General features: G+C 33.6%; 3 protein-coding genes and 2 non-coding genes across 7 annotated transcripts in view; 1 reads left to right on the top strand and 4 right to left on the bottom strand.

Moving 5' to 3' along the window:
* Positions 1-1,958, bottom strand: part of LOC106103282 (glucose dehydrogenase [FAD, quinone]-like) — a 3,079-nt gene extending 1,121 nt beyond the window's left edge. Inside the window, exons 1-5 of the mRNA XM_013283004.1 lie at positions 1,809-1,958; positions 1,291-1,577; positions 942-1,099; positions 465-579; positions 1-306 (exon numbers count right to left, since the gene is read on the bottom strand). The exon at positions 1-306 is cut by the window's left edge and continues 1,121 nt beyond it. Of these exons, the coding sequence (XP_013138458.1) occupies positions 1-306; positions 465-579; positions 942-1,099; positions 1,291-1,572 (861 nt within the window). The 5' untranslated portion in view covers positions 1,573-1,577; positions 1,809-1,958. The remainder of the gene's footprint in view (positions 307-464; positions 580-941; positions 1,100-1,290; positions 1,578-1,808) is intronic.
* A 1,648-nt stretch (positions 1,959-3,606) lies between these two features.
* Positions 3,607-5,181, bottom strand: LOC106103218. The gene is made up of 3 exons (XM_013282911.1): positions 4,908-5,181; positions 4,407-4,623; positions 3,607-4,126 (listed from the first exon to the last, which is right to left on the bottom strand). Exons 1-3 carry the CDS (start codon positions 4,967-4,969, stop codon positions 3,911-3,913), a joined length of 495 nt encoding a protein of 164 aa, XP_013138365.1. The 5' UTR covers positions 4,970-5,181; the 3' UTR covers positions 3,607-3,910.
* Positions 4,666-4,737, bottom strand: Trnad-guc. The gene has a single exon. It is a non-coding gene; the product is annotated as a tRNA-Asp (tRNA).
* A 112-nt stretch (positions 5,182-5,293) lies between the features above and the next one.
* On the top strand, positions 5,294-24,325 carry LOC106103232 (protein N-lysine methyltransferase METTL20-like). Of its 3 annotated transcripts, none has more exons than XM_013282926.1 (5): positions 5,294-5,384; positions 18,507-18,696; positions 23,120-23,250; positions 23,596-23,783; positions 24,078-24,322. In XM_013282926.1, the coding sequence occupies exons 2-5, from the start codon at positions 18,512-18,514 to the stop codon at positions 24,225-24,227; spliced, it is 654 nt and encodes a 217-aa protein (XP_013138380.1). In that variant the 5' UTR covers positions 5,294-5,384; positions 18,507-18,511; the 3' UTR covers positions 24,228-24,322. The 3 variants fall into 3 exon arrangements, with proteins under 3 accessions (XP_013138380.1, XP_013138382.1, XP_013138381.1); XM_013282928.1 differs by having other exon boundaries at positions 24,088-24,212; XM_013282927.1 differs by lacking the exon at positions 5,294-5,384 and adding an exon at positions 12,578-12,619 and having other exon boundaries at positions 24,078-24,325.
* Positions 23,429-23,500, bottom strand: Trnaa-ugc. Its single transcript has one exon. It is a non-coding gene; the product is annotated as a tRNA-Ala (tRNA).
* Positions 24,326-25,000: the final 675 nt, after the last annotated feature.

Genomic DNA, 25,000 nt, shown 5'->3' with positions numbered 1-25,000 from the left:
TTCTGAATTAGTTTTCACAGTTAGATTCTTTCTTTTGAACCGTATAGGGCGGATGAATGCAGTGTTGGTTGATACTCTTTCGCCGTCTAGAGATATAGCCTGCGCTTGCATTGCGCCTAACTGGTGAGCTCCGTTGTAATCTGTTAAAGGCAGTCCCCTCTCGTGGAAGGCATCTGTGATCATGATGGATGGTTTGTCGAAGTAAGGGTAACGGGAGACGTATTGCTCGCCGGTGACGCCGTGGTATTTACGATTCAAGCCTTCAAAGTTTAGATTTCTCTCGGATTTCTTGAAGTAAGGGAGCACCTATGGGAAATTATAAAAGCTTACTAAACTTAGAATTTTGTATTGCGTATGCCATAACTTGACACATGCAATCCCATCGATTCGTCCGGCCTTACTTGAAGACGTTAAGACTGTAGTAGCATTGAATATGTTAAAAACTGAACTTATTGCATACTAACATCCCTGTAGCTCCAGCCTACGTTGCCGAGGTGCGCCCACGTGTCGTAGTCAAGGCGGTTGCCGCGGATGTAGGCCAACGAGTTGATAGAGCTTGACCCACCCATCATCTTGCCTCTACAACACATTAAAACAATGCTGAGACCACAACAGCGAGGCAAAGCAGTAAGCAGTTAAGTACTACTATTGTTTCAACACAACACACTGCCATAAATGTTCTATGCCATTGTTCCGATTCACTGTGCTGTCTTGGTGCAAATAAACACAACGGTATCTTAGCGCTAGGAGCATTAAGAAGCTCATAAATAATCTTACTCTTTTGCTACTGATAAATTAACGTTCGAAATAAAACGGATAGTCAATCATCACAGATACAGACAGACAATAGATGGCGCTGTCCTCAGAAAACATATCTAAACTTTTTAAGACGGTAACCATTACTGGGATAATGGTCCCAACAAACGTTAACACATCGTTACCTCGGCCAGGCACACCGTCCGCCGCGCGATGCCAGGCAGCTCTTCCCGTCTGGCTCGGTACTGTACGCCCAGTCCACGTTGGAGCCTAGTAGTACCGTTGACAGGCCCGGCACCAGCGACACGTCCGGCTGTTCTGGACCTGCCTCTAATAACAGCACCTGCGGAGAAAAATTCACGTTACACTGGCAACCAGTTGTATGGCTGAGCGCTGTGTTGTTTGGAATGATAATTTACTCAATAATTGTTAAGCAACAACTATATCCGATACTATTGCAACAGTGGTATACAATTTAAGTTGAACTAAATTGTGTCAACTCAAAGTCCCCTTTTTAAAGAAGATAATTCCTACCTTCCACTTCTTATTCTGGGATAATCTATTAGCGACTACACACCCGGCAGCGCCCGCGCCTACCACTATAAAGTCATACTCTTCTCTTTTATCCTCATAGCTCGCTATCTTCTCGATCACTGTATCATCTTCTCTTTCTATCTTCTCTGCGATTCTGCGGTCGCGGGAGTCGCCGTACAATTGCACGAGCAGGTTCAAGTAAACGTATGCTAGTTGGGAGCAGGCAGAGAGATGTGTATGAGTGGGACACACTTCCGACAGGTTGAGGGGTCTCCACACCATCGTGACTGGAAACAAACTTTTTAAGTTAAGTGACAACTAAAGTAGAGATTCCCTGGAGTGTATTTATTATGAGTTTATAGCCCCATAGACACATGACAAAAGGTGGTTAGACTTTAAAAAACCCTAACAGTGGCACTTTAGGTCTTAAATATTAAAAAGACGAATTTTCCTGTGATTGGCTAACGATTTGTTATATTTTTCGAATACTCCTAAATTCGATGTTTGAATACACTTACTATTTTTTCACAAAATCACAATTCTAGATTGAAAAATTTTAATAACAGTTAAAAAATTTTTTAGATCATCCTTTTTTTTCGAATATTTCACAGATATTTTTAGGAAGGTTTTTAAAAAAAACACCGCGTTTATGACCGTACCAATTTTAAGTTTGCAGATTTAATTTGTTGCAAATGCATTTATAGCTGGCTTTACGTGTACATTTTGGAATAGTAGGTCGTAGACGATTATATTTTTAATGTCTTTCATCCGCTAGAGCTAGACCTTCTGTTATTCTGCTGACTAAAATGAATTGATAAAATTATTGTTCGAGCGCCATCTATCTGCGCAAATTACCAACTCAAAAGATCGTTCAAGAAAATACTGTGTTTTGTGTTTGGCAAATGTTTTTTTAGGCTCGAACACTGCAAGTTACTTTACATTTTTACTTCAACAAAATTTTTTTCTCTCGTAATTTGTTGCAAAAATATTATACAAAGAATTCCGTCTTAGGTGAATAACTTTACAATTAACGAACTTCCTTTGCTAACTATTATAATTAGTTCACAATTAAACTACAAGTCATGTAAATTGACTTGAAAATTACATTCGTTGTTTATTAAAATATTACTATTTTAACAAAATAGCGCAAAGCGAATTGAAAAAAACCTGAAAGTACTAAACTAAACTGAAATTAAAAAAAAATACAGAAAAATTCCGATCTGTACTTATGAAACGGACATACTTGTACTTTGGAGAATTTTGTTGTTGGTCAAAGCTAGATCAAAATATATCTAGTGACATCTACCGATGAAAAAAGAAACAAAATAGCCACGCGTTCTTCAAAGTTGCAAGAGTGTTGGTGATGACAAGTGATTAGTGTTCTTGGGACTTTATTCAAAATTTGAAGACATAAAAAAACTAGATACTAAGATAGGGGATTTCCTGATCTTATGTTGACCTACAATATCTATCGATAAATGATCCAATCAGTTACGGTATATTACATTAGTTCATAATTAGGTCCAAGTTCATGCTAAAGATTTCACAGTTTAACAGTTGCTCATTGCCAAAACAATCTGTTAAAATGATTAATACAATGTCCGCACGCACACAATAGATATTACGGTAGATACTACTATTAGGCAAGTAAAACTATAGGTCGTGTTTTCATGTAATTTTGTATTGTATTCTTTGCAGTGCAGTTTAAACTGAATAATATCAATATCGACGAAAAGCTATTGAAAATTCTTATTTTTCCCTTTAAATTGCAGATAAAATTTTTACATTTCACATCAATTTTAAAAGTCTAACAACAATTATTTTTTCATTTTTCTTGTGTTGAGAAAAGAAAGACATATTGCGCCATCTAGCGTTGGGTAGTGGCAACTTTTCCAAACTCCTGTTTAAAGTTGTTGTTTTAATTCTATTATAATAGATGGCAGCAAAATACTTTTTCTTATTAGTTTTAATTTTATCATAACAGATGGCAGTATAACCAAAACAAGTTTACGTGGTAAACCCTAGTTATGTAATAGTTGGTTAATTCAAAATAATCAGCGAGTTTATTAGGTCATTAACCTCAAAATACAATAGTAGCTTATGTTTTTATGCTGTTTTATTCATTTTTTACAATATTTTCGCAAACCTGTCTTAATATTCAACCTTACAATGTGTTATCGCTTCTAATAGCACAATATTGTATTATCTATTCTAATATGTTTTTGATAACAATACACATTTTGATATCTTTAAGTAGGAATATTGATTAACGTTGAATATTACATAATTGTGATTTTTAATAAGAAAACAAACAGATTCTATATTATTGTATTTATTAAACATGATTATTCATATTAACAATTATACATAGAAAATCATTACAATCGCCTGCCAACATCATATACAATTAATTAGAAAGCTATAGCAGCACAATGTACCATACAAAAAACTTTCTTAATTATCAATATTACACTTTTTCTATAAGAGAATTCTCTAAAACCACTAAAACCCATACAACTTAACATATAGTGGTTATTCAAAAGCGTAGAACGAAATCGTTCAATATACAAGGACCATACGGTCATTATCTCTATATCCGTTTTATTCCTTTTCGAAGAATTCACTTCTCTGGCAGTTTGACGACAGGGATTTGTGAATGTCCCCAGTTCTCGCAGTAATCTATCAGATCTTTTTCTGTGTCCGTGAGGCTTGTGATGTCCATTTCCTGGCTGTCACTGAATGGATCAGTGTAAGGGTAGTGGACTAAAATGCAGCTGAAGTCAACAGATGTTTTGCAGCAGCCGAGGATCTTCTTTAATTTAGACTCTGAATCAACCTGCAACAATAAAGAAAATAATGTTAGTGATGTCTTTTTATTTAGATTACAGAATAGTATATAAGAATGTGAAAAATTAAGTTAACCAGAGTTGCTTACAGCTTTACTAGCGCCATCTTTTTCCATGATTGAGGTCTAGAGTTTAATGTGAGAGTAATTCACAACCGTAACTCGTAATTTGATAAGCTTAAAATTATTTTATACTCTCCAAATTATTACAGAATTTACTTTTCAAACTTTTAAAGTAAATTATTTATGTAAACAAAGTTATAATTCTCACCTTAATGCAATAAATATCATTTTCCACACAGAATGCTTGCAAAAGTACTTCTTGCATGTGCGTGGCGCTGTCTCCGGGGAGAGCCTCCGTCGTCACACAGAAAAGGGCGCCGTTGCAGTTGTTTGACAGATACTGTATGGCGGGGAGAAGGCCAATAGTCAGCCGTTTCTCCACACAAGCCCTCCTTAGTACCGTCTTGATACATTGACCAATTGGGCTGTGAACAAAAAAAATAAAAATTATTAATCTGACAAAAAGCCTCCCCGGCGGGGAATCGAACCCCGGTCTCCCGCGTGACAGGCGGGGATACTTACCACTATACTACCGAGGATTGTGATGGAAGTCTCAAAATTAGGTTCGGTTTGTTTGTTTCTTTACATTATTTCGCAATATTAATTTACATTATAAGTTTGTAAGCGATATCATTTCAACACATTTAAATTTGAATTATGCAACATTACTTAATACAATTATGAAATTAAACAAAATGAGATATTTTACCTTTTAGCAGCCATCCCACTGAAGGACTCCACTTTCACAGGAACAACTGAGTCGTTGTACATTTTCTTGTGCAAATGTATACTTTTTAGATTGTAAATATCACTAATTTTTGGCGCAATCCAAGCCGAAGTTTGAATTGTCACTGGCACTTCACACAACTGCAAATCACTTGAGTTCACTTATCACTATCTAATACAAGGACGAAAAGATCGTAAACTGTGTCACAATAATTTCACAACTTTACGAGCTCAACTGGCGTGTTTTCGCTTCCAATGCTGGGAGGAAAGTGAGCTCGAGTGCGGGGTGCGGGTGTATTTATGCATGTGTCGGCACGCGCCGTGTTATCTGTGTGTGCGTGTGTGCGGCGCCGCCAGTTCCAACGGAGATTCCTCGAAATACACGCGCGTTGTGAATTAAACACAAGTTTATAAATTCTACATGTGTGAGTGAATTTCTCTACAAATACATTATCAGTCTGTAAGTATGTCCAGTTTGTGATGACCTTTAATGTCGTAGTAAAGTTATCAAACAGCGTGCCAGCCGCGTGAACCTTGTCGTGGTCTTTCACGAAGGTTAACGTCTCAATGCGCATGTGTGCGTGTTCTCCGATGGACAGTTGGAATTCCCGCGCGCTTGGGTTTATTTTGACAGCAGGGAAACGGCGTGTGTCGCAAATCGAATTGAACGGATAGCACAATCAACTTTGTTTCTGGGTTTTGTAACAATTATGATTATAAAGTTTTATGTACAATGGTATAATGTTTAAATAGGTAAACAAATTATTGGATCGATAGTTTTTATTTTGCTGTTTCGAAAAAATAAAAAACTTTGTGCCTCTAGTGAAGTTTGTATCCACTAAACTTGATACTGACACGATCCTTGGTATACTCCATTCATTATTCGAACATTTTCATTCAAGTTGTTCAATAATTTGCCCCATTTCTTTAATTTTACAGCCTCCTCGTTTTTAGATGAAATGTGATAAGGAAAGTAGGTTGTAAATTATTGCAACAGATTATGTCCTTATACTAATTCTGAATTTAAAAAAATAATAAGAAACACGTTAATGTTTCCATTCATATTAAATCTACAGAAAGGAACATGTCCATACTTGTTGGTAACAGTTTCAACCAATCGAGGCTACACAGTTATTCCGCCATATTCTTACGCAATAACTTTCGAGTGATTTTGATTTGCTTATCAAACAGATAATATGCGAGAATACTCCATGTTAATCTATCAATATGGAATATTTTCATCTCTAAATGGTCCTAATAAGGGGCAAAATAAACGGACTGTCGTCGCATTTGACGTCCATTGTACTGGCCACAAAAGTAATTGGAACTCTATTTACATGCGTCGTAGATACATAAACAAATTAAGAACTTTTACACTTGTAGAGAACGTGATATCATAAATATCAATATAATAAATTCCTTAGCATATTGATAACATTTCGCGCAAGAGTAATAATCTGTTTCAAATTTATCAATAATTTACGATAAGGTAAAAGCTATTCTATGTTTAACAAGACTTGTAATTTTCTAATAATGCTCTTGGCTGTTATATCCTAATAATGCATAACAACGCAATCAGCAGAATTTCGCTGCACGTATGTTCCGTTCCGTTCGACGTTCAACACGACCATATAAAACAGGAATTTGACTTCGCGATTCTTTAGCGCCTAAATCGCTAGATTTGAATTTGTATTTTAAAAATCGAAGTGTTATGTTTAAAAAAATTCTTCTGATGAAAATAAAAATTAGTTATAACTATTCCTTACATCTATAGTATGTAATGTAGTACTAATGTACGTACGTACGTTACGTATTAAAATATGTCAAAAACTATTGGGCCAATTTCTTTCACCGTTATAAAGCAACGTTATCAGTGAGTAACTAAGGCTATTTTTATTTTTTTTTTTCAATCTCACGCGGGTGAAGTCGCGAGCAACAGCTAGCAACGTATAAATGCGATGTGTGTTGCCCGTATGGTTCATCGTAACGAACAAAGTTCGTATAAACAACCTTATCAGGCGGGGAATACGGACTAAAATCATCGACCTCCGATCGGTGCACTGTTATTAATATAATCTAAGATAAGTCTTATTTCTTAGTCACTAAAGCTTAATATAGATATCTTTAATCTACAGTATGAAAACAATGCTATCACAAACATCAATGAAAATGTTTTAGTAACGTAATCGACATTTGTATTAGATTTGTGCAGTGCCCTAACATTAAGTACACCGACAAATCTCATACGAAAGACGATTACGTTAAGAATTCGTTCTCGCAAATATCACGCAAATATTTCAAGATAGACCCTCTGAGAGGGCAAACATTTAAACATAATTTTATATAGTTCAAGAAATTTTCAATAACTATTTTAAAGTAACTTTTCCTTGCAAAGTATAAAATAAGGTCACTTCAAAGATCCTAATTTATTTTTCCTCGTAATAAAACAATTATTGTAAATATGAAATGCGTAGTATTCCAGCAAATTAACATACAAGCTATTAACATGTAACAAGCTAATGACAGACAAACAGACCGTTGCATTATCACGGTCAAATTGTAAATCATACTCTTTGTAAAACGCAAAATTATCACAACCCTAATTAGTTCTCAGAAAAAGTGAAAAACGATTTAAAAATTACAATGAACAACAACTGAACGAAAACGATGTATAAAGCAAATCATTGTAGAAGAAAAAATTCCTCGACACTATAGACTATAGATAGCATTCTGAATGAACTACGACTTGAGTTTATTTTCAAACTAGCTGTTGCTCGCGACTTTGCCCGTGTGTAATTTAAAAATATAGCCTATGTTACTTGTGATAACATAGCTTTTTAATGGTACAAGAATTTTTAAAATCGGTCACGTAGTTTTTGAGTTATTTCAATACATACAAAAATACAAATCAGTCCTCTTATATATTAGTATAGGAGTCTAGATGACGCATGACTGGTAGCCACTGTGACGTGGTCTGGGAGGCGGTTCACATCTGTCATGTTATGTGAATAAACAAGAAATCTTTTATTATTTTCGAATGAAAGCTGTTTCTATGGTGAATATATTTCAATGTAGGATTAGCAACGATTATTGTTCTTAATCTATGTCCTTGTTGTATTGCGTAGTCATCATTATGTGAGGTTTACAAACTGCGTGTTGCGTGACGCGCAGTTTCTGATAATATATGATAAGAGTATTGTTTGTTTCTAAACAGCTTTATTGAACTATATCTGACTGGATACAACAAGTTCAAAACGTTATATTACCAGTTTTAGCAGCTTAGGCGAGATTTCTATGACGCCCCTTTTTTTACCAAATAATGGGCGTTTGACATGTTTATAGAAGACATTGTAATTAAATTGGCATTATTTGTTATTTTTGTTATTATGCAGCTGTTAAGACAGTGGGAACTGGCAGAATTTTCACATTTACTTTTCATATAATTTTCTTTATTGATGCATACGTACATAAAACGGAACGTGTCAATGTAGAAGCAATTTTACATATTTCGTAAGAATTACAATAATAAATAGAATTGACTTTTTATTTGTCACAATGATTCGTGAAATAATTTTATCTTAGAAAAACAATGATTGAGTATTGTTTTTTACTGTCTGTTTTTCATATTGTACAAAATTTTGGTTATGAAAACTTATAATCGCTTGCAAAACTTCATATAGAGACTTAGTTTCGCTCACGACTCCGTTCGCGTGGAATTAAAAAAATTAAAGGAGTAGCCTATGTGTTCTTCCAGACTATCCTCTACATCTATGCCAAATTCCATCGAGATCCTTTCAGCTGTTTAGGCTACAAACTCTAACAAACATCCATCCATCTATACTTTCGCATTTATAATATTAGTTAGAAGTATAATATGGATTAGGATAGTTATTAAAGGATATATGATTCATCGTGATGTCCAAACATTGCGTAACTTGTGCACATAAGTTACAACTTAATATGCCAACGTATACATTGTGACGTGGATATGTTAGCGTGGATTATAAAACGTGTATCATGATGAAATATAAGAAAGAATCAGGAAAGCTTAAAAAATATATATATTTTTCAACTTTTCCGCGCCTTTACCAAAACTTAGATACCCTAAGTCACTGCAGTCGGTAAAGCATATTGTTGGCATTAGAAAATATTTATTAAGTACTAGCTTTCGCCAGCGACTCCGTCCGCGGGGAATCAAAAAAAATTAAGTATCCTATGTCTTCTTCCAGATTATCACCTGTGCTAAATTTCATCGAGATCCGTTCAGCGGTTTCGGCTATAAACTCTAACAAACATCCATCCATCCTTTCATCTAAAATTTGGCATTTTTAATATTAGTAAGAAGTACGCTTAAATGTTACTTAGTGTACTTATGTATTGTAATAAAAGTTTACTAAACCAGTAGATTTGGCTTCCATTTTTTAATTATTGTAATTTTTTATATTTGGCTCTTTGGCTAATAAATTTATCAACCACTGTTCTGAGGGTTACGTGACTGAGACAGTTAACAAGCTCCGGGAAAAATAAAACATAACATAGTGACAAGTTTATTACTGGTAGACAAAGACCAAAAAATATGGTTGGATTGTGTGTAAGAGAATATGCTAAGAGATTGAATTTATATATGACGGCAGATAGATGTATGGAAGAGTACATGCTAAACTTTAATGCACCAATACACATAAGACTATGTTAGGTCGATTATTTGCGTGGATTTAAAAACAAAAGTAAGCAGCCATGTGTTCTTCCAGACTATGCTGTACTATGCCAGATTTCAAAGAGATCCGTTTAGTTTAGGTGACAAAATTTAATTTTCATCTGAACTTACGCATTTATAATAAAATGTAAATAGAAGTATGATAAATATTAATCGATAGCACGTGTCGTGTTATCTATTTGATAAGACAGGTGGCGCCCATGTGACCGATTTTTATCGACATTAGATTTCTACGTGGTCAATGGTCAAGTGCCCAAACATTTCCGCTTATGACGTAGCTTGTCGTCATCTCAACGGGGGACCTGAGTCTACCCTAGTGTCTATTACCAGATTTTATTTTGTAAGTTAAATTGAGTTTTATGAGATAGGCATAAGGTTTAGTTTTACTAACATGTCTTTAAAAGAGCAAGCGTCGACCATGCTAGCCCAGAGACTTGATGTAGGTGGAATTAGGATATTTCCTTCGTCTTAAAACGTTGAATACATGTACATATGAAATTCTAAAATCGATATAAATTGGTACATTGGGAATCGAAGCAGCAACTGCACAACAAGTTAGCTTAACCACTGCTTCACAGACGTTAAGCTACCATAGCAACATACATCAATTTATATCAACTTTAATGATAAGGAAAAAACATGTGTGTAAAAGAATACGAGTATAAGAATAAATAAATTTTTCCTCGTATATCGCGCATTTCTATAATATGTATTCCAAGTATATTTAAATTTACGTCAATTACAAACACGTTTTAACCCAAGAGGTTATTCTTAGTCAATGTTTGGATAATTGACACTGTGTTAATATTATAGTTACTTATTATACTTTAGAATAACATAAGTCATAAGGGGATTTACTTAACCCCTTTACATTAGTAAGTTAAGACTTAGGAACCCTGAAAAAACACAGAAAACGCCTCTCCGGTTTTTCTGGTGTTGGGAATGTTCATGGGCGTCATTCGTCTTCATGTAAAAATAAAAAAAAAACTATGGTAGGTGATGGAACTATTTGCTGGCCAGAATTCTGAACTGGCTGCAAGATGATCATACTGTGGCAGCTGTTTAAAAAAAAATAAAGCACTCATTCATACGCATGAGAATTCTACGAATCATCCCAGACGTGCTGAATGAGAACCGGCTCCGGCGCGTACGCTGTTCGTATAGGCTGTGACGTCATTACGTCTCGGTATTTTTTGAGGTTATTATTAGAACATGCTACGTAAATATGTACACGTATGAAGAAAGAATCACGTGATATAGTATCATCTTACTAATTTCAATAAAAAGATCATTGTTATTTTCGAAAATCTTATGAAATTACGTTTATTAGGTTCCCATATTGGACCACTTACATTACGCTAGGTTTAATTTTTTCGGGTATGTTGTGTCTAAATCTATTTAAGCTATATCTTATTTCACAATGTCTCTTTTAAATTACGACTTTGGAGAACTTATTCTATCGAAAGTAAGTCGTAAAACATTTTACTGTTATCAGATAATGACGCGGAAAATAACGGTTGCTAAATCGGTCATGTTTCATTAACGTTCTAAAAATAGTTAATAACCTCTTTATCTTACAAAAATCAGTCTTGTAGGCGTGTCTAACGCGTCATGAGTACGGTTGATCAAGTGATCTGACTGCGAAATGCGACATTCTGCGCATCTGACTTGTGTAAATATTTACACTTTTTTTTCACGTAGTACGATAACCTAAATGTGCGATATTACTGTAATTGGGTTTTACAACTAACTGATGGAAATACCATTTGGAACAAAAACAAATACAGTTGCAAAAATTTCCAGAGAGACATAACAAAACTAGCACAAAGGATGTGATTTATAACTTATAACTTTTGCCCGCGACTCCGTGTGCGTGGGAAATAAAAAAAACAAAAGTTAGTAGCCTATGTGTTCAATTAAACTATCTTCTACATCTATACCTAATTTCATCAAAATCCGTATAACAGTTTAGGTTACAAACTCTAACAAACATCCATCCATCTAAACTTTCGCATTCATAATATTAGTAAGATCAGCGTATTATTTTTCGCATTTGCATTTGACCTTTATCTGTATATTGTATGTTACTAGCCTTATTTGCACTTGAAACTGCATCCTCATATGTAAGGGGACTTTTTAGTATCAATATTCTAAATGAATATATATACAACAAAAAGTCCCGACAGAGCACAGCCATAAAATACATTAACCAAATCCTTTGCAAGAGTTCTATTACATTATCATTTCGTAATTTTTGCATATCGTTTTAGGGATTTATTAAAATATAATCTCGTCGCCTTCCAATGTCAAATTTAACCAAAATAAGTTTGACCTGAACACGAAAAATTTAAGAGATATATTAGTCATCAATTATTATATTTGCAAAACATCGTTTCCCTTGACCCAAATAATAGACAAGTCCTTTAAAAAAATATATTTCTTAAATCTAGATGATGGAACATTTTGCTGGCCAGAATTCTGAACTGGCTGCAAGTTTGTCATACCGTGGCAGCTGTTTAAAAAAAATAAAAAAGTTATAATAAGAACTTTATTTCGAGGACATTTTCTTTGTTTATAATTTGTTATTAAAAGACTTAATACTATGTTAATAACAATACATCTAAATATTATCCTGCTATATACAATTATCTCCTGCCACTTGCAGGGATCTATTGACCAATGGTGCTTATGTAAACGATTGTTAAACCGTTAAATCAGAGTGTGATCCCTGTTTAAATAACCATTAATTCTGGGTTATCAAGTTAAATGTGACAATGTTTCTTTTAAGTGAATGGATGAGTCATACAGCGTCCTACAGGATACGATTCAGGAAATACCGGAGATAAAGCGGGAGCGGGATTCCCTACGCAATCCCCTTGTCAACGATAACCGCACTGTTACCAATGAGTCAATGACAATAAATGGGATTACATGAACTGACTTTGGCCCGCGACTAAGTCCGAGCGAGAACAAACTTAGTAAGTAACCTATGTGTTCTTATGGACTATCCCCTCCATCTATGACTGATCGAGATCCGATCTGCAGTTTACGCTACAAACACTCACAAACATCAAAGTTTGTAGTCCAAACGGCTGAACGGATCTTGATGAAATTTAGCATGTAGAGGATAGTCTGGAAGAATACATATATTACTTTTGTTTTGTTTTTAAAATTCCATGCGGACGGAATCACGGGCGAAAACTAGTTTAACATAAAAGTTTTACAATAATTTAGCACTAACGAAATTGCGGATCTCCCCATTTGTAAAGCCGGACTTTGGTGGTTCAGTGTTGTAACGTCCTTACACCACACGCTTTGACGCACGTCACTGAATTACAACCACCAACATTCACTCTATACGTCACTAACGTGAAGTGACCTCGTGACACGGCCTCTAACGGTCCATATTACTAGGAGATAGGACGTTCGCCTATTAGTATGCCGGAACGCATGATAGAAAGATTTTGCTTAATTACTATAATTGTAAAAAGAATCCGACTGTTATCATAATTTTAATTTTTTTTATTTATTTATACAAACAAACATACAATATCACAATTCAAATATAATTTTACAAATACATTTCTAACATTTTTTTTAACTTCTAATGAAATAATAACTACAGTGATAATGGAGCTTTCTCATAGTAAATTAATTTTTGAAATCGTACTAGAAGAGTATCTTGTTTGCATTGAGGAAACCAACATATTTGGTGGGTTATTTGAGGTAATAATAAAATAATATTATTTTAGGAAATTGTTGTTTTGAGGATAAATTTTGAGGTTTCCTGATACTGTAAAAATAAACATAAATAAACAAAATAAAACAAAAAACATAACTGCACTACAAGAGGTTTGTTACACTTTGACGTTGACAGGGGGCGCTAGTAAAGGTTTTTATTGTTTACATTTATCAAATCATCAATTGCAAATGTCAAAATGACATAACATGATGACAACCTTGCTTCCTTGATGTTGGCAGCAACGTATTGTCTTTTTCTCACATTAAGATTTTATCCAAAATATTTACCCCTTAGTTTAACGGCGTGAAAATACATAGCCTAAAGCGTGACGTAAGTGTAGGGCTTTTTATTAAAAAAAGAATTATTCGAAAATATGCTGTAATTGCTGACATCTTAGGCAACAAAGAAGTGTGTGTTTACACTTTATTATAATTGTAGTTATTTGTTATAACAATTGCAAAAGTAAGCATTCAACGTGTTAACTGTAATAACATTTGCATTGTCGTCAACGTTTATTACAACTAATTAATTAGAATTCACAGCAATTATCCGCATTATCCGTCCTTGTCCTGCATATGCAGTGCGGGTGTGTGCGATAAGGACAGACGCTGTAAGGTCATTGCTGGTTTTGTTACAATAAATAACTGGCAGACAATGTGGTTTATGTTCAATTCTTAATTAAAAGCACTAAAATGCTTTTGCACGCACACAATGACATGTAAATCAAATTTTAATATAAAAACACTAGCTGTTGCTCGCGCCTTCGCTCACGTGGTTCTAAAAATATAGCCTTTGTTACTCACAGATAAATTACCTTTCTAACGGTGAAAGCATTTTTAAAATCCCAGTAGTCAGTCAGTAGTTTGAGTTATTTCATTACATACAAAAATCCAAATAATTATACAAATCTTTCCTCGTTATAATATTAGTTTTGATATACATAACTTAACCATGGGAAATTAAAAATAAACACATGCATAAAAATCAATTTACATACTCAAAGAATAATAATAAGCTTTCTAAATAACTACATGTAAAAATACAATTCACACCAACATTAATTCAGGTCAAATATCACAAGATCAAAATATTTACGATTCTTGCAAAATTATGTTTATACGAGCTGTTGTCCGCAACTTCGTCCGCGTATTATTAGAAAACATACGAACTATATAAATTACAAATAGCTACTGATCCCTCGGGAACCGGACATTTCTCGGGGATGAAGCTTATCCCATGTGTACTCCAGACTTTGTCTTATATCTGTGCCAAATTTCAATAAGATATGTTGAACCGTTGCAGAATGATTGAGTAAACATTAAAAAACTAAATTAATGAATCCCACGGGAACCGTAACTATTGTCGGGATAAAAAGTAGCCTATGTGTTCTTCCCGACTATGCTCTATATCTGTGCCAAATTTCATGAAGATCCGTTCTGCCGTTTAGGCTACAAACGCTAACAAACATCCATCCATCTAAACTTTCGCATTTATAATGTTGGTAAGATGATGCAACGGTTAATATTTTAATCAAAACATTACTTAAACAATTATTTCTAGAATAAACTCACAGCCCTTTTTTATTTATTTTTTTTATTTTGTATTAATTTTTTAAATATATTACACTCAATTAATATATTACTTTCATCATTCAAATTACCGTAGCAACGACCGCCAGATAATTCAAACCTTGCAGATAATGATATCTATCGTCTAGTCATACAAGCACGTGCTAAATGATACTTGTTGGGACACGTATTTATCTTGCTGATAACGTTACTATTTATTTCTTGATAAACTCTTAAGATAATGTTTATTTAACATATCAAATATAATTTTCAATAGATAATTTGTGTGGAATGAATAGGCGGAAATTATAAATTTTTCACTATGTATTTGTGCGATAATATTTAACGTAGGAAAGGCATCTTTAAACTGATATTCATACAAGTAAAAAAATATTTATATTATATATTTTTATCCACAACAGTTTTACTGTGGTAGTGCCCGCTTTAACATCTTAGAGCGAATTGGCCAGCTCGCCCGGTGTATCACCACGACCACACAGAAGACAGGCGTGAAATGGAAGCAATCCCGTGTTTCGTCTGATGAATGTGGTGCCAGAGGCCTAATTTAAGTCCCTTTCTCTTTACCACCCTTTTCTTATAAGAGATGCTGGGAAGTGGAAGTGGATTTGACCGCGGAGGAGATGCATAGGAAGGGGAAATATCTTCTTTATGTGTGTCTCCTTCGTCGTATAAGGGTAGGCAACGCATCTGCAATTGCGGATGTCTACTTGCCACCTTATGTTATAAAAAAAAAACGAAGTTACAAGGGTGTCAAAATTGCCTTAAACCGCTTCAAGAAAGAAAAGAATGTTTAGCCGTGCTCGTCTCGTCAGCTTAAAAATTAAATAAACATAGTCCAATTTACGCCGTTGTGCCTTCAAATGTTGAAATAATTTTATAATCGAGACAAATTAGAGTTCATTTATTGCATACAATAATACAAATCTTTCCTCTTTATAATTTTAGGATAGATTTTCCATTAAAGTGCACCGAAGTAAACAGCCGAAAACATGATAAGGCGTACGTGCGTGTTCAGGCATACGTATATACTAAAAATTCGCACATCGTACGAATAGCACGATGGAATCTTTAAAATAATGACGAAATCTTCGATATAACAAAACATAACATTGTATTTTATCCTCTATTTTCTTTAATAAACAATGATATGTGACTCATGTCGCATAGAGTGAAAAGAATCGATTAAGCAAGCTAAAAAATCCACATAACATCACGTCGACTTCAATGCTTAGCCTAGTTTCGGTGTCACTGACAAAATGCACGTAACTGAGATAGCCTTAATTAAAGAACGACATAAGTCAATAGGACAATAAAGCAAAGAAATCTTCAAATAACAGTATCGTAAAAATTAATAAAACATGTAAAAATCTTATATAAGGAAATAATGAGAAAGAGAATTGGATAACAGTGGAGGGGATGCATAGGAAGTAGAAATATCCCCTTTATGTCTATTATTATTACAAAGGAAGGCAGCGCATCTGCGGTCAACCATGGGCAGCGGTCTCTTCGCTATGTCACCGAATCCATGTCACTAATTCATGCCGAATTCAATGTAACTTTTTCTAAGGGAGGGGAGGATTGTCACAAGCGGGCAATTTCGACACGTCTTTTTGATTCTTGTTTGATATCAATTTTTAAACGACTTCAAAAAAAAGAAGCTTTTCAATTCGTATGTGTGATTTTTCTTCTTGTTCAAATAATTTGATAGTAGGATTAGCTTTGTTTGATACTTCGTGCAAATTTTAACGTACATTGAGGAAAACGGATAGATTTACAAAAACACTATTATCTACAGTTTATTGATAAGTCGTAGTGTTTGGTTGAATGGCAGCGCTTGGCACGAGAGAGGCGTATACACACGTCTGTTTTACACACGTGTATACAATTTATCTATACATTTTAAAACTATAAACATGTTTGTGAGCAGAAAACATTTGCACAATTGAATATTTATTAATTTAAACCAACTGTTAGATGTGTAAGTTATTTATTTACATGGTAAGAACAACAACTATAATAAAAAATTTTGTTTAATATAGTTTCGACGATATTCTCATTCGCGATAAGGTTTTAATGACATTGTATGAGAAACTAACAAGGTCAAAAAGGGTCCTTGATTTTAAAGATTTGATTATTCACCGATCATATCGTAACATATCAAAGCTGACTCAACTCTGTTTTGCTAGGCTCAAGACTGCAAGGTCGCGATACACGGCACGGCCGCGGCGCCATAACCTTGACCAAGGTCGTCAGATGCTAGACACAATCGGGTCATCGATCCTTACTCATTGAAATTAAATGATTTTGAACTTTAACACGTAAACAATAGGATTCCTTTTAAAAACTTATTTGGAATCGCAAAATCGATTTGTAGATGTTATGATTATTCTTATGATTTACAAAGATAAATGACAAATGCTGTTTAAAATGTATTTGAAATACAACCAAAAAGCCTATAGATATTATTATAAGTGCAATTAAAGCATATATTTGCGCAATGACCTTTATTATTATTGACATAGTCCAAAAATCTACTAGACCAGACAATCGAATAACACAAATGTATCGATTTTAAATCGAATATGGAACGTTCATTTCGAGGTTTCCTAACCTCCGGGCTTAAGGGTGTTGTTGTTTTGATACTTGTATATAAATACAAAACATTACGAAACATCAGGTCAATCAACTGCAGGTAAAGTTGATCAACCCTACCGCTAGGGGCGCTGACAGCGGTCATTGACGCTATTCAATACGGATATTGCGCGACAATCTTTTAGTCTACCTACTGTATCTTACACTGACCTTGTCTACTTTCACACGAAGACAGAACAATATAGAGCAGTAGATAATTTAGTACTGTTATTTGCACCAACTTTTGACCGATCTGACTGTTTTTGATGAGAAATGTCATTTTTGTAGTCCGGATTTTTTATTTATTTAATATACTAATATTATAAATGCAAAGTTTATAAAGATGGATGGATGGATGTTTGTTAGAGATGCCTAAACTGGTAAACGGATCTCGATGAAATCTTACTAATGTTACTAATATTATAAATGCGAAAGTTTAGATGGATGGATGGATGTTTGTTAGCGTTTGTAGACTTGACGGATCTCCATGAAAATTGGCACAGGTTTAGAGCATAGTCTGGAAGAACACATAGGCTACTTTTCATCCCGGGAATAGTTACGGTTTCAGTGGGATTCATTAATTTAGTTTTTTAATGTTTACTCGATCATTCTGCAACGGTTCAACATATCTTATTGAAATTTGGCACAGATATAAAACAAAGTCTGGAGTACACATGGGATAAGCTTCTTCCCAGAGAAATGTCCGGTTCCCGAGGGATACGTAACTTTTTGTAATTTATATAGAGTGTATGTTTTCTAATACCACGCGGACGAAGTCGCGGGCAACAGCTCGTTTGCCATAAATGTAAATGATGGTCCGGAAGAAAACATAGGCTATTTTTTTTTAATTTTACGCAGACGGTGTCGCGTTCCAAATTTAGTTGACATAATTTTTTATTACAGGTATAATGAGGAATCAAATATTATCACAGATAATAAAGCACACGATAGATAGTAGTGCACATTTAACTCCAGAGATGGCGTTACGTCTGATCACTCCACAATGTGCCTTGTGGTCCGCACCGCCTGAAGAGAATCCCTTCAAAGACCCTTATTGGGCATTTTACTGGCCTGGAGGACAGGCAACTGCAAGGTAACTAAAATATATTTATTTATTTATTTATTTATTTTTAAATCGTGTAAAATTAAATACACATAATTACAATATATACAATGAACAATGAACATGAACATGAACAACAATATAAAAACAAATGTAAAATTTAGAGCGGACACACATGTTTGATTAAATTATCGCACAACTGTTGTGCGATTGTCGATTGTATCGCAGCCAATTCACTGTTTAGTTCCACAACTAAAAATCGAATAGTTTGCGCACCTCCATATAGGTCATAGGAATCAAAGCGACACAACAGTTGTGCGATAATTTAGTTTAAGATGCACACTCTTATACGACTTCGATTTTTTTTCTTATCTAATATACAGTTGTTTAGTTTTTTAAATTGATTTTATGGACAAAGTCATGTAAATAATTAAATTTATAAGTCTACAAATATAAATAGAAAAGAAATCCCCGAAACACAGTTTCCTTCCTCCTAAGGTGTGTATAGACAAACAAACATGTACAGAATTATAATTATAAACAAACATGTTGAGGAAAACCTCAGGAAAATCTTAACCTCAAAAATGGTTGTCCTTAGCAACGATTATTCCATGAAAATAAAATAATACACGAATGTGAATTTAAAAAAAAAACTTTAACACTGCATATTTTTTAAGATTTCCTTCGCATTATTATTTGGCAAAAATAAGAAAATAGGCAACTGGAAAAACCACATATAACCATTAACTTCAAAAGCCTGAAAGAAAAATAATTACGACTTACAAAAAACGATTTATTACTTTTCAGTAATAATTACAATGTGTTTGGAAAATCCAATGTTTTATTCTAATAAAAATTAATATTATCTCATAACAGTCAAATTAGACTTTATGTTATAACAATAGAGCTGCATTTTGCTTGTTGTAGAAAATTCTTGGTTTTTATGGGTGAAGTTTTGTTGCAAAAAATGTAAACAAACAAGTGAGCTATCAACAGTAGCTTACAACGTGAGTCATGCGAGGGATTTTATGCGACTATTCATAGTATGAACTTAGATTTTAATTCATTAATAATGAAAAATGATAATGAACGCTTTGCATAACTTTGTCACACTTGCATTTAAAGTAATAACATAAAAAATAATAGTATTTAATTTAATAGAATGACAAGTTTAAATAACATCGAAAAGTTAACATTGGTTTACGTTTGGTTCTTACAAAATCCTATTAATTCTTTAAAAAATACACGTATATAAAATTACCTAGCAAGTAATCGAATTTAAAAATACGTGCCATGTACAATTTTTTTCAAATACACGTTTATACTATAGATATGGCACAGAGTAAGAAGTGGCCGCATTGTGATAGAAAGAAACAATGTCACCTAATCCTTGCATAAGAACGAGATAGACAGGTAGCTCTAGAGAGAGATAGTGATATAGAAAGTCATACATGAAAGAAAGAGACGGAGATGTCTGAGTCACCGTGGAATGTATTAAGCATTTATTTGAATGACTCATTCTGTGTACGAATTCTACGAAATATTTGCTTTCCCAAACAAAAATATATTGTAATAAAAAATGTTAACTTGTAGGAAATACTGCCATAAATTCATAATTTTTTTTATTATACACTAGCTTTTGCCCGTGACCCGTTCGCGTGAAATTTAAGAATAATAAATCTTGCCCTAACGGTGAAAGAATTTTTTAAGTCGGCAGAGTTTGTAAACCCATTCATTACAATCTAACAAAGTTTTCCTCTTTATGATATTAGTATAAATGTAGTAATATTGAATTTATCGTATCTTGTTATCGATGATTCAAAATATGTTTTATTTTTAGCACTTCCTTGAAAAATTCACCAAAACAAGTTTGTGCTTTTGATAAAGTGATTTGGATTACGGGTATCTTTGTTTTGTTTCTATTTTAAGATCAAAAGCATATTTAATACGCATTTACATATTTATAGATGAAAAGAAGTGTTTTTAAGTGTTATTACGTTTTATTTTTTTGATATAAACCCGGAAATGTATTCAGCCACTGCCAAAATAAAAAAATACAACAGACAAATAAAATCAAGATCAATTTAAAATTGTTAGATCTTCGTTAGTTCTCATTATTGGTATACCTGAGGGTTTGTTATGATTATTCGTAAAAACATTATCGGAAGTCAGCGATATGTATCAGATTTGTACAGCGCCATCTATCGGGCGTAAAATACACCAACAAATCTCATATTTTTGGCGTTACCACTCGTAATACTTCTTCGCAACAACATGTAAATTAGTGATGGACTCTCTGAGCAAAATTTTTTTTTAACTAAAGTGGAACACCACTTGTTTTAGAACAGATGTTTCGTTAGTGTAAACACGTGTTTGTAAGAAATTTGTAGCTGAATTGTAAAGCGTAGAAAATACGAAACCTAATTTCCTTATCGTAAATTATTGATAAGAAGTATATTATTTTTAGCACTTCCTGGTAATCTCGGAGTTATGTTAATTGTATTTTTTTATTTATCTAGCTTAGATATTAATGACTTAAGAATATTAATAAAGGATTAGTGTTACCTTAATTTAGATATAAAATACTAGCTGTTGCTCGCGACTTCGCTCACGTGAGGTTAAAATAATAATAAAAAATATAGCCTATGTTACTTACAGATAAATTTCCTTTTTAATGGTGCAAGAGTTTTTAAAATCGGAGCAGTAGTTTTTTGAGTTATTTCAATACATACAAAAATACAAATCTTTCCCCCTTTTAATATTAGTATAGATGTATGAGTAAAATAAATAAAAACAAGGAAAATGATCTTCCTCTAACAATTTTAACAAACAAAATTATCTAGAAAAAAAAAGAAAAAAAATTTTTAAATTTCAGTCTTTATGTTTTTTTTTATAATTGTTACAAACATAAGTAAAAATTTCTGTCTATTCATCCCTTTAATTCTTAGTATCAATATACAACGTCTTGTAAGCCAATTTTCCGAGAAAATCCACCCCTAACTAGTCACCCCTAACGAAAATTCCGAGAAAACGTCGGATAAGTTCGTAAATTACGCTTAACTAAAACTTTGTTATAAAGAGAAACGAAAGTCTGAATTTAATACATTTCAGTGTAAAGCTTAATCAAGATTATAAAAGTCCTGACAGAATACCGTTTTAATTTTTATGGTTACACAATAATAAAAATCCCTTTCTCTTCCCATCCTTTTCTTATAAGGAAGAGAAGGGAAAGTGAGTTTTACGGTGGAAGAGACCGAGCAAGGGGAAATATTTTTTGTGCCACTCCTCCGTCTAGTAAGGGTAGGCGACGCATCTGCAATTGCGGATGTCTATGGGTGGCGGTCGCTTCGCCGTTTTACCGGTTTCAGCTTGCTCGTTTGCCACCTTATATTATAAAAAAACGTACTCGTATAAGTGTTATTGCCAGAACACATTTGGATAGACCTATTTAACTCTGCACAAAAAGAATATTCACGTTTTTCCACTAGGTGTATGTTTTTTTCTTCTATAATTTTTTTTTGGCCGTGGAAAATCACCGTTAAATATTTGTTTTTGTATGCCAAATATCTTTTTCAGAACACATGAAATAAACTGCAAACTTTATCGCCTTATTCGGAGAACGAATCGTTCTAACAGCTTAGGGTTGTCACAATTTGTGACAGCATAATAGTTTTATAGTAATGTTATTTATCGAATAATCTTGCATGTTAATATTAAATAGTACTTGAAAAATTAAAAAGTAAAATATACGGTAAAATTTAAATACCTTGAAATGGCTATTATCGAATTGACCAATGAATGAAACCTATTTGTACCGAACAACGGATTCAGTTTGCTTATTGTAGTTAACAATTCAATTTATTAGTTGGTTTTGGCTCTACAATAAAAATTTCTATTGAGACTTTATATGGTAAAAGTGTAAAAACGGTTTTAATAAATGGGTGGAAAAAGAATATTCAAGTCATGTGACAACCCTATAATTCGTTATCAAGCAGATGGGAAGCAGAGTGACGCACGCGGGGAAACCAATCTGCAACTAATTTTTACATTGATAATGTTAAAACTATTCGTTATAAAAATTTAAAGATAGTTTACTTGTTGAATTTGTTAAAAAATGTGCAGCATTCAAAGTGATCTAGTTTATTTTTATTTTAAAGTAATAGTATATTTTCTATTTGGAAAGATTTCATCTTTTACGATTCAAGAAATATTTTTACTATTCTTGATGTACAGACAGCGCCATCTAGTGAGCTATTAGTATCTTTAGTATCGTTTTATTGAAGAAATAAACATACACCATATTGTATTACATAAGGAGTTGCGTTTGTTTTTAAATAAAGCACCATCTACGTTCCAAAGGAAGAAAGGATCACAGATAATACAATACTATACTAGTATTTAATATTTTAATCCTTTTCTAAATCTTAACTGTTGGTGTTTTTTTCTATTCTAGATATATTTTGGATAATAAACATTTGGTAAAAGACCGCGTGGTGCTGGACGTGGGTAGCGGCTGCGGCGCTGGCGCCATCGCGGCCGCAATGGGACACGCGCGAACAGCTGTCGCTAATGACATTGACCCAGGTATGCAACGACTCGATCAGTACAATTATTATGTCAGTGAAATTAAATTTTTACTTAAGCATAATATAACTTCGAAAATAAGGAGTTAACAATTAAAACTAATTACAAGGAGAAATTGAATTTGTTAAATTTAATATTTAAATAAAAAAAAAATACCTGTGAAGAAACAACAAAAAACTGGAGATGCCGGGGATCGAACCCGGGGCCTTTCACATGCAAAGCGAACGCTCTACCACTGAGCTACATCCCCTGTTGACATATGATTTCAAATTAACAGTCAATATTAAAACATTAAAATGTTTTGCAAAAAAATTACCATACAAAGGTCAGGGTTTTGTATTCCAGTTGCGATATTAGCTTCACAAGTGAACGCTCAATTAAACGGCGTTACCATAGCAACCAGTAGCGAGGACTTGGTTGGTGCCGCGTGCTCTGACTGCGACGTGGTGCTGGTAGGGGACATGCTGTACGACGAAGAGTTTGCAGACAAACTATTCTCCTGGCTGACGCGTCTCGCTGTGCAGGGGAAGTTGGTGAGTTTTAGCAAGAGAATCGCGCAACCAGAGTTGCAGATTTTTTGGTTTAAATACTTTTTATTGTAATACTTAAGTGTTATAAATAATGTTAGAAACTAAACACAATTTAATATAATCAATAAATATAGCCCTGTAAAAACCATGTTATTGGTATGTTTACCGTTTAAACATCCCTATCTTAGTAATATAAGTATGAAAGTTTGTATGAATGGATGTTTGTTACTTAAATACAGTGGTTTAACAGATCTACATTAAAGTTTCAGATGTAGAACTAAGTTTATTGTTATAAAGGTGTTGATAGGCGATCCTGGGCGTCACGGGCTGACAGGGGAGAGACGGTGTCAGCTGAGCATGCTGGGATCATTCCCTCTCCTGCAGCACACGTGTGAGGAGAATCACGGATATACCGACGCTAAAGTATGGAGAATAAAGGCTGAATAAATACGACGCGTTTTATTTTATTTATTTGTATATCGTCAATAGATGGCGTTGAAAGCCACTAACTAGTAAACGAAAATATAGTCAATTTTTTTTTATAAATATGATCAAGGGTAATTGTTATTATTAACTACAAAATATTGTCCTAAGGTATAAATAAAACTCAATATATAAATTCTTATTTTATTTATAGAATTATAACAAAAATACAGTTGCATAGTTTCGCAGGCACAAGTAAATTCGTTGTAACATTATTATAAAGTACGTTTCGTTAATTGCATTACGATGTACTTAAACTAAAATATCGTAATATTACATCTATTTACATTTAGGTTACATTTGTATAATTACATTTTACAGTACCTACATTAAAATAATTATCATGTACAAAAAAGATTTTGAACAAAACATCAATATACAAAGTTAAAACTTACAAACAGTAAGTATATTATATTTTAAACGAAAGTTTTAAAATTAAATTCTGAAAGTAGCGCAATGCCATCTATTGCAAAATTAAAGAATTGAAAATATTTTCACTATTGTGTTCACGCGCCATCTATTGTTCATTTGCGTAATTACAATTTTTAAGCGCCATCTATGACCGAGTAGGAAAAAGCAACAAAAGAGGTTTCAGCGCCATCTATGAACGAGCAACACCACAAAAGTAATCGTGGTAACTTTTGAGCGCTAAGAGGCAGATACATTAAAGTTGATAGTTGTGCATAGCGTTTGCGTATAATCCATGCTTAGGTCGTGGTGTTCTTGCGGAGTGATGC

The sequence above is a fragment of the Papilio polytes genome, unplaced genomic scaffold (assembly GCF_000836215.1).
Source record: "Papilio polytes unplaced genomic scaffold, Ppol_1.0 DF823835.1, whole genome shotgun sequence".
Taxonomy (NCBI): domain Eukaryota; kingdom Metazoa; phylum Arthropoda; class Insecta; order Lepidoptera; family Papilionidae; genus Papilio; species Papilio polytes.
The sequence above is the reverse complement of the archived record's forward strand: the minus strand, read 5'-3'. Positions and strand labels throughout refer to the sequence as shown.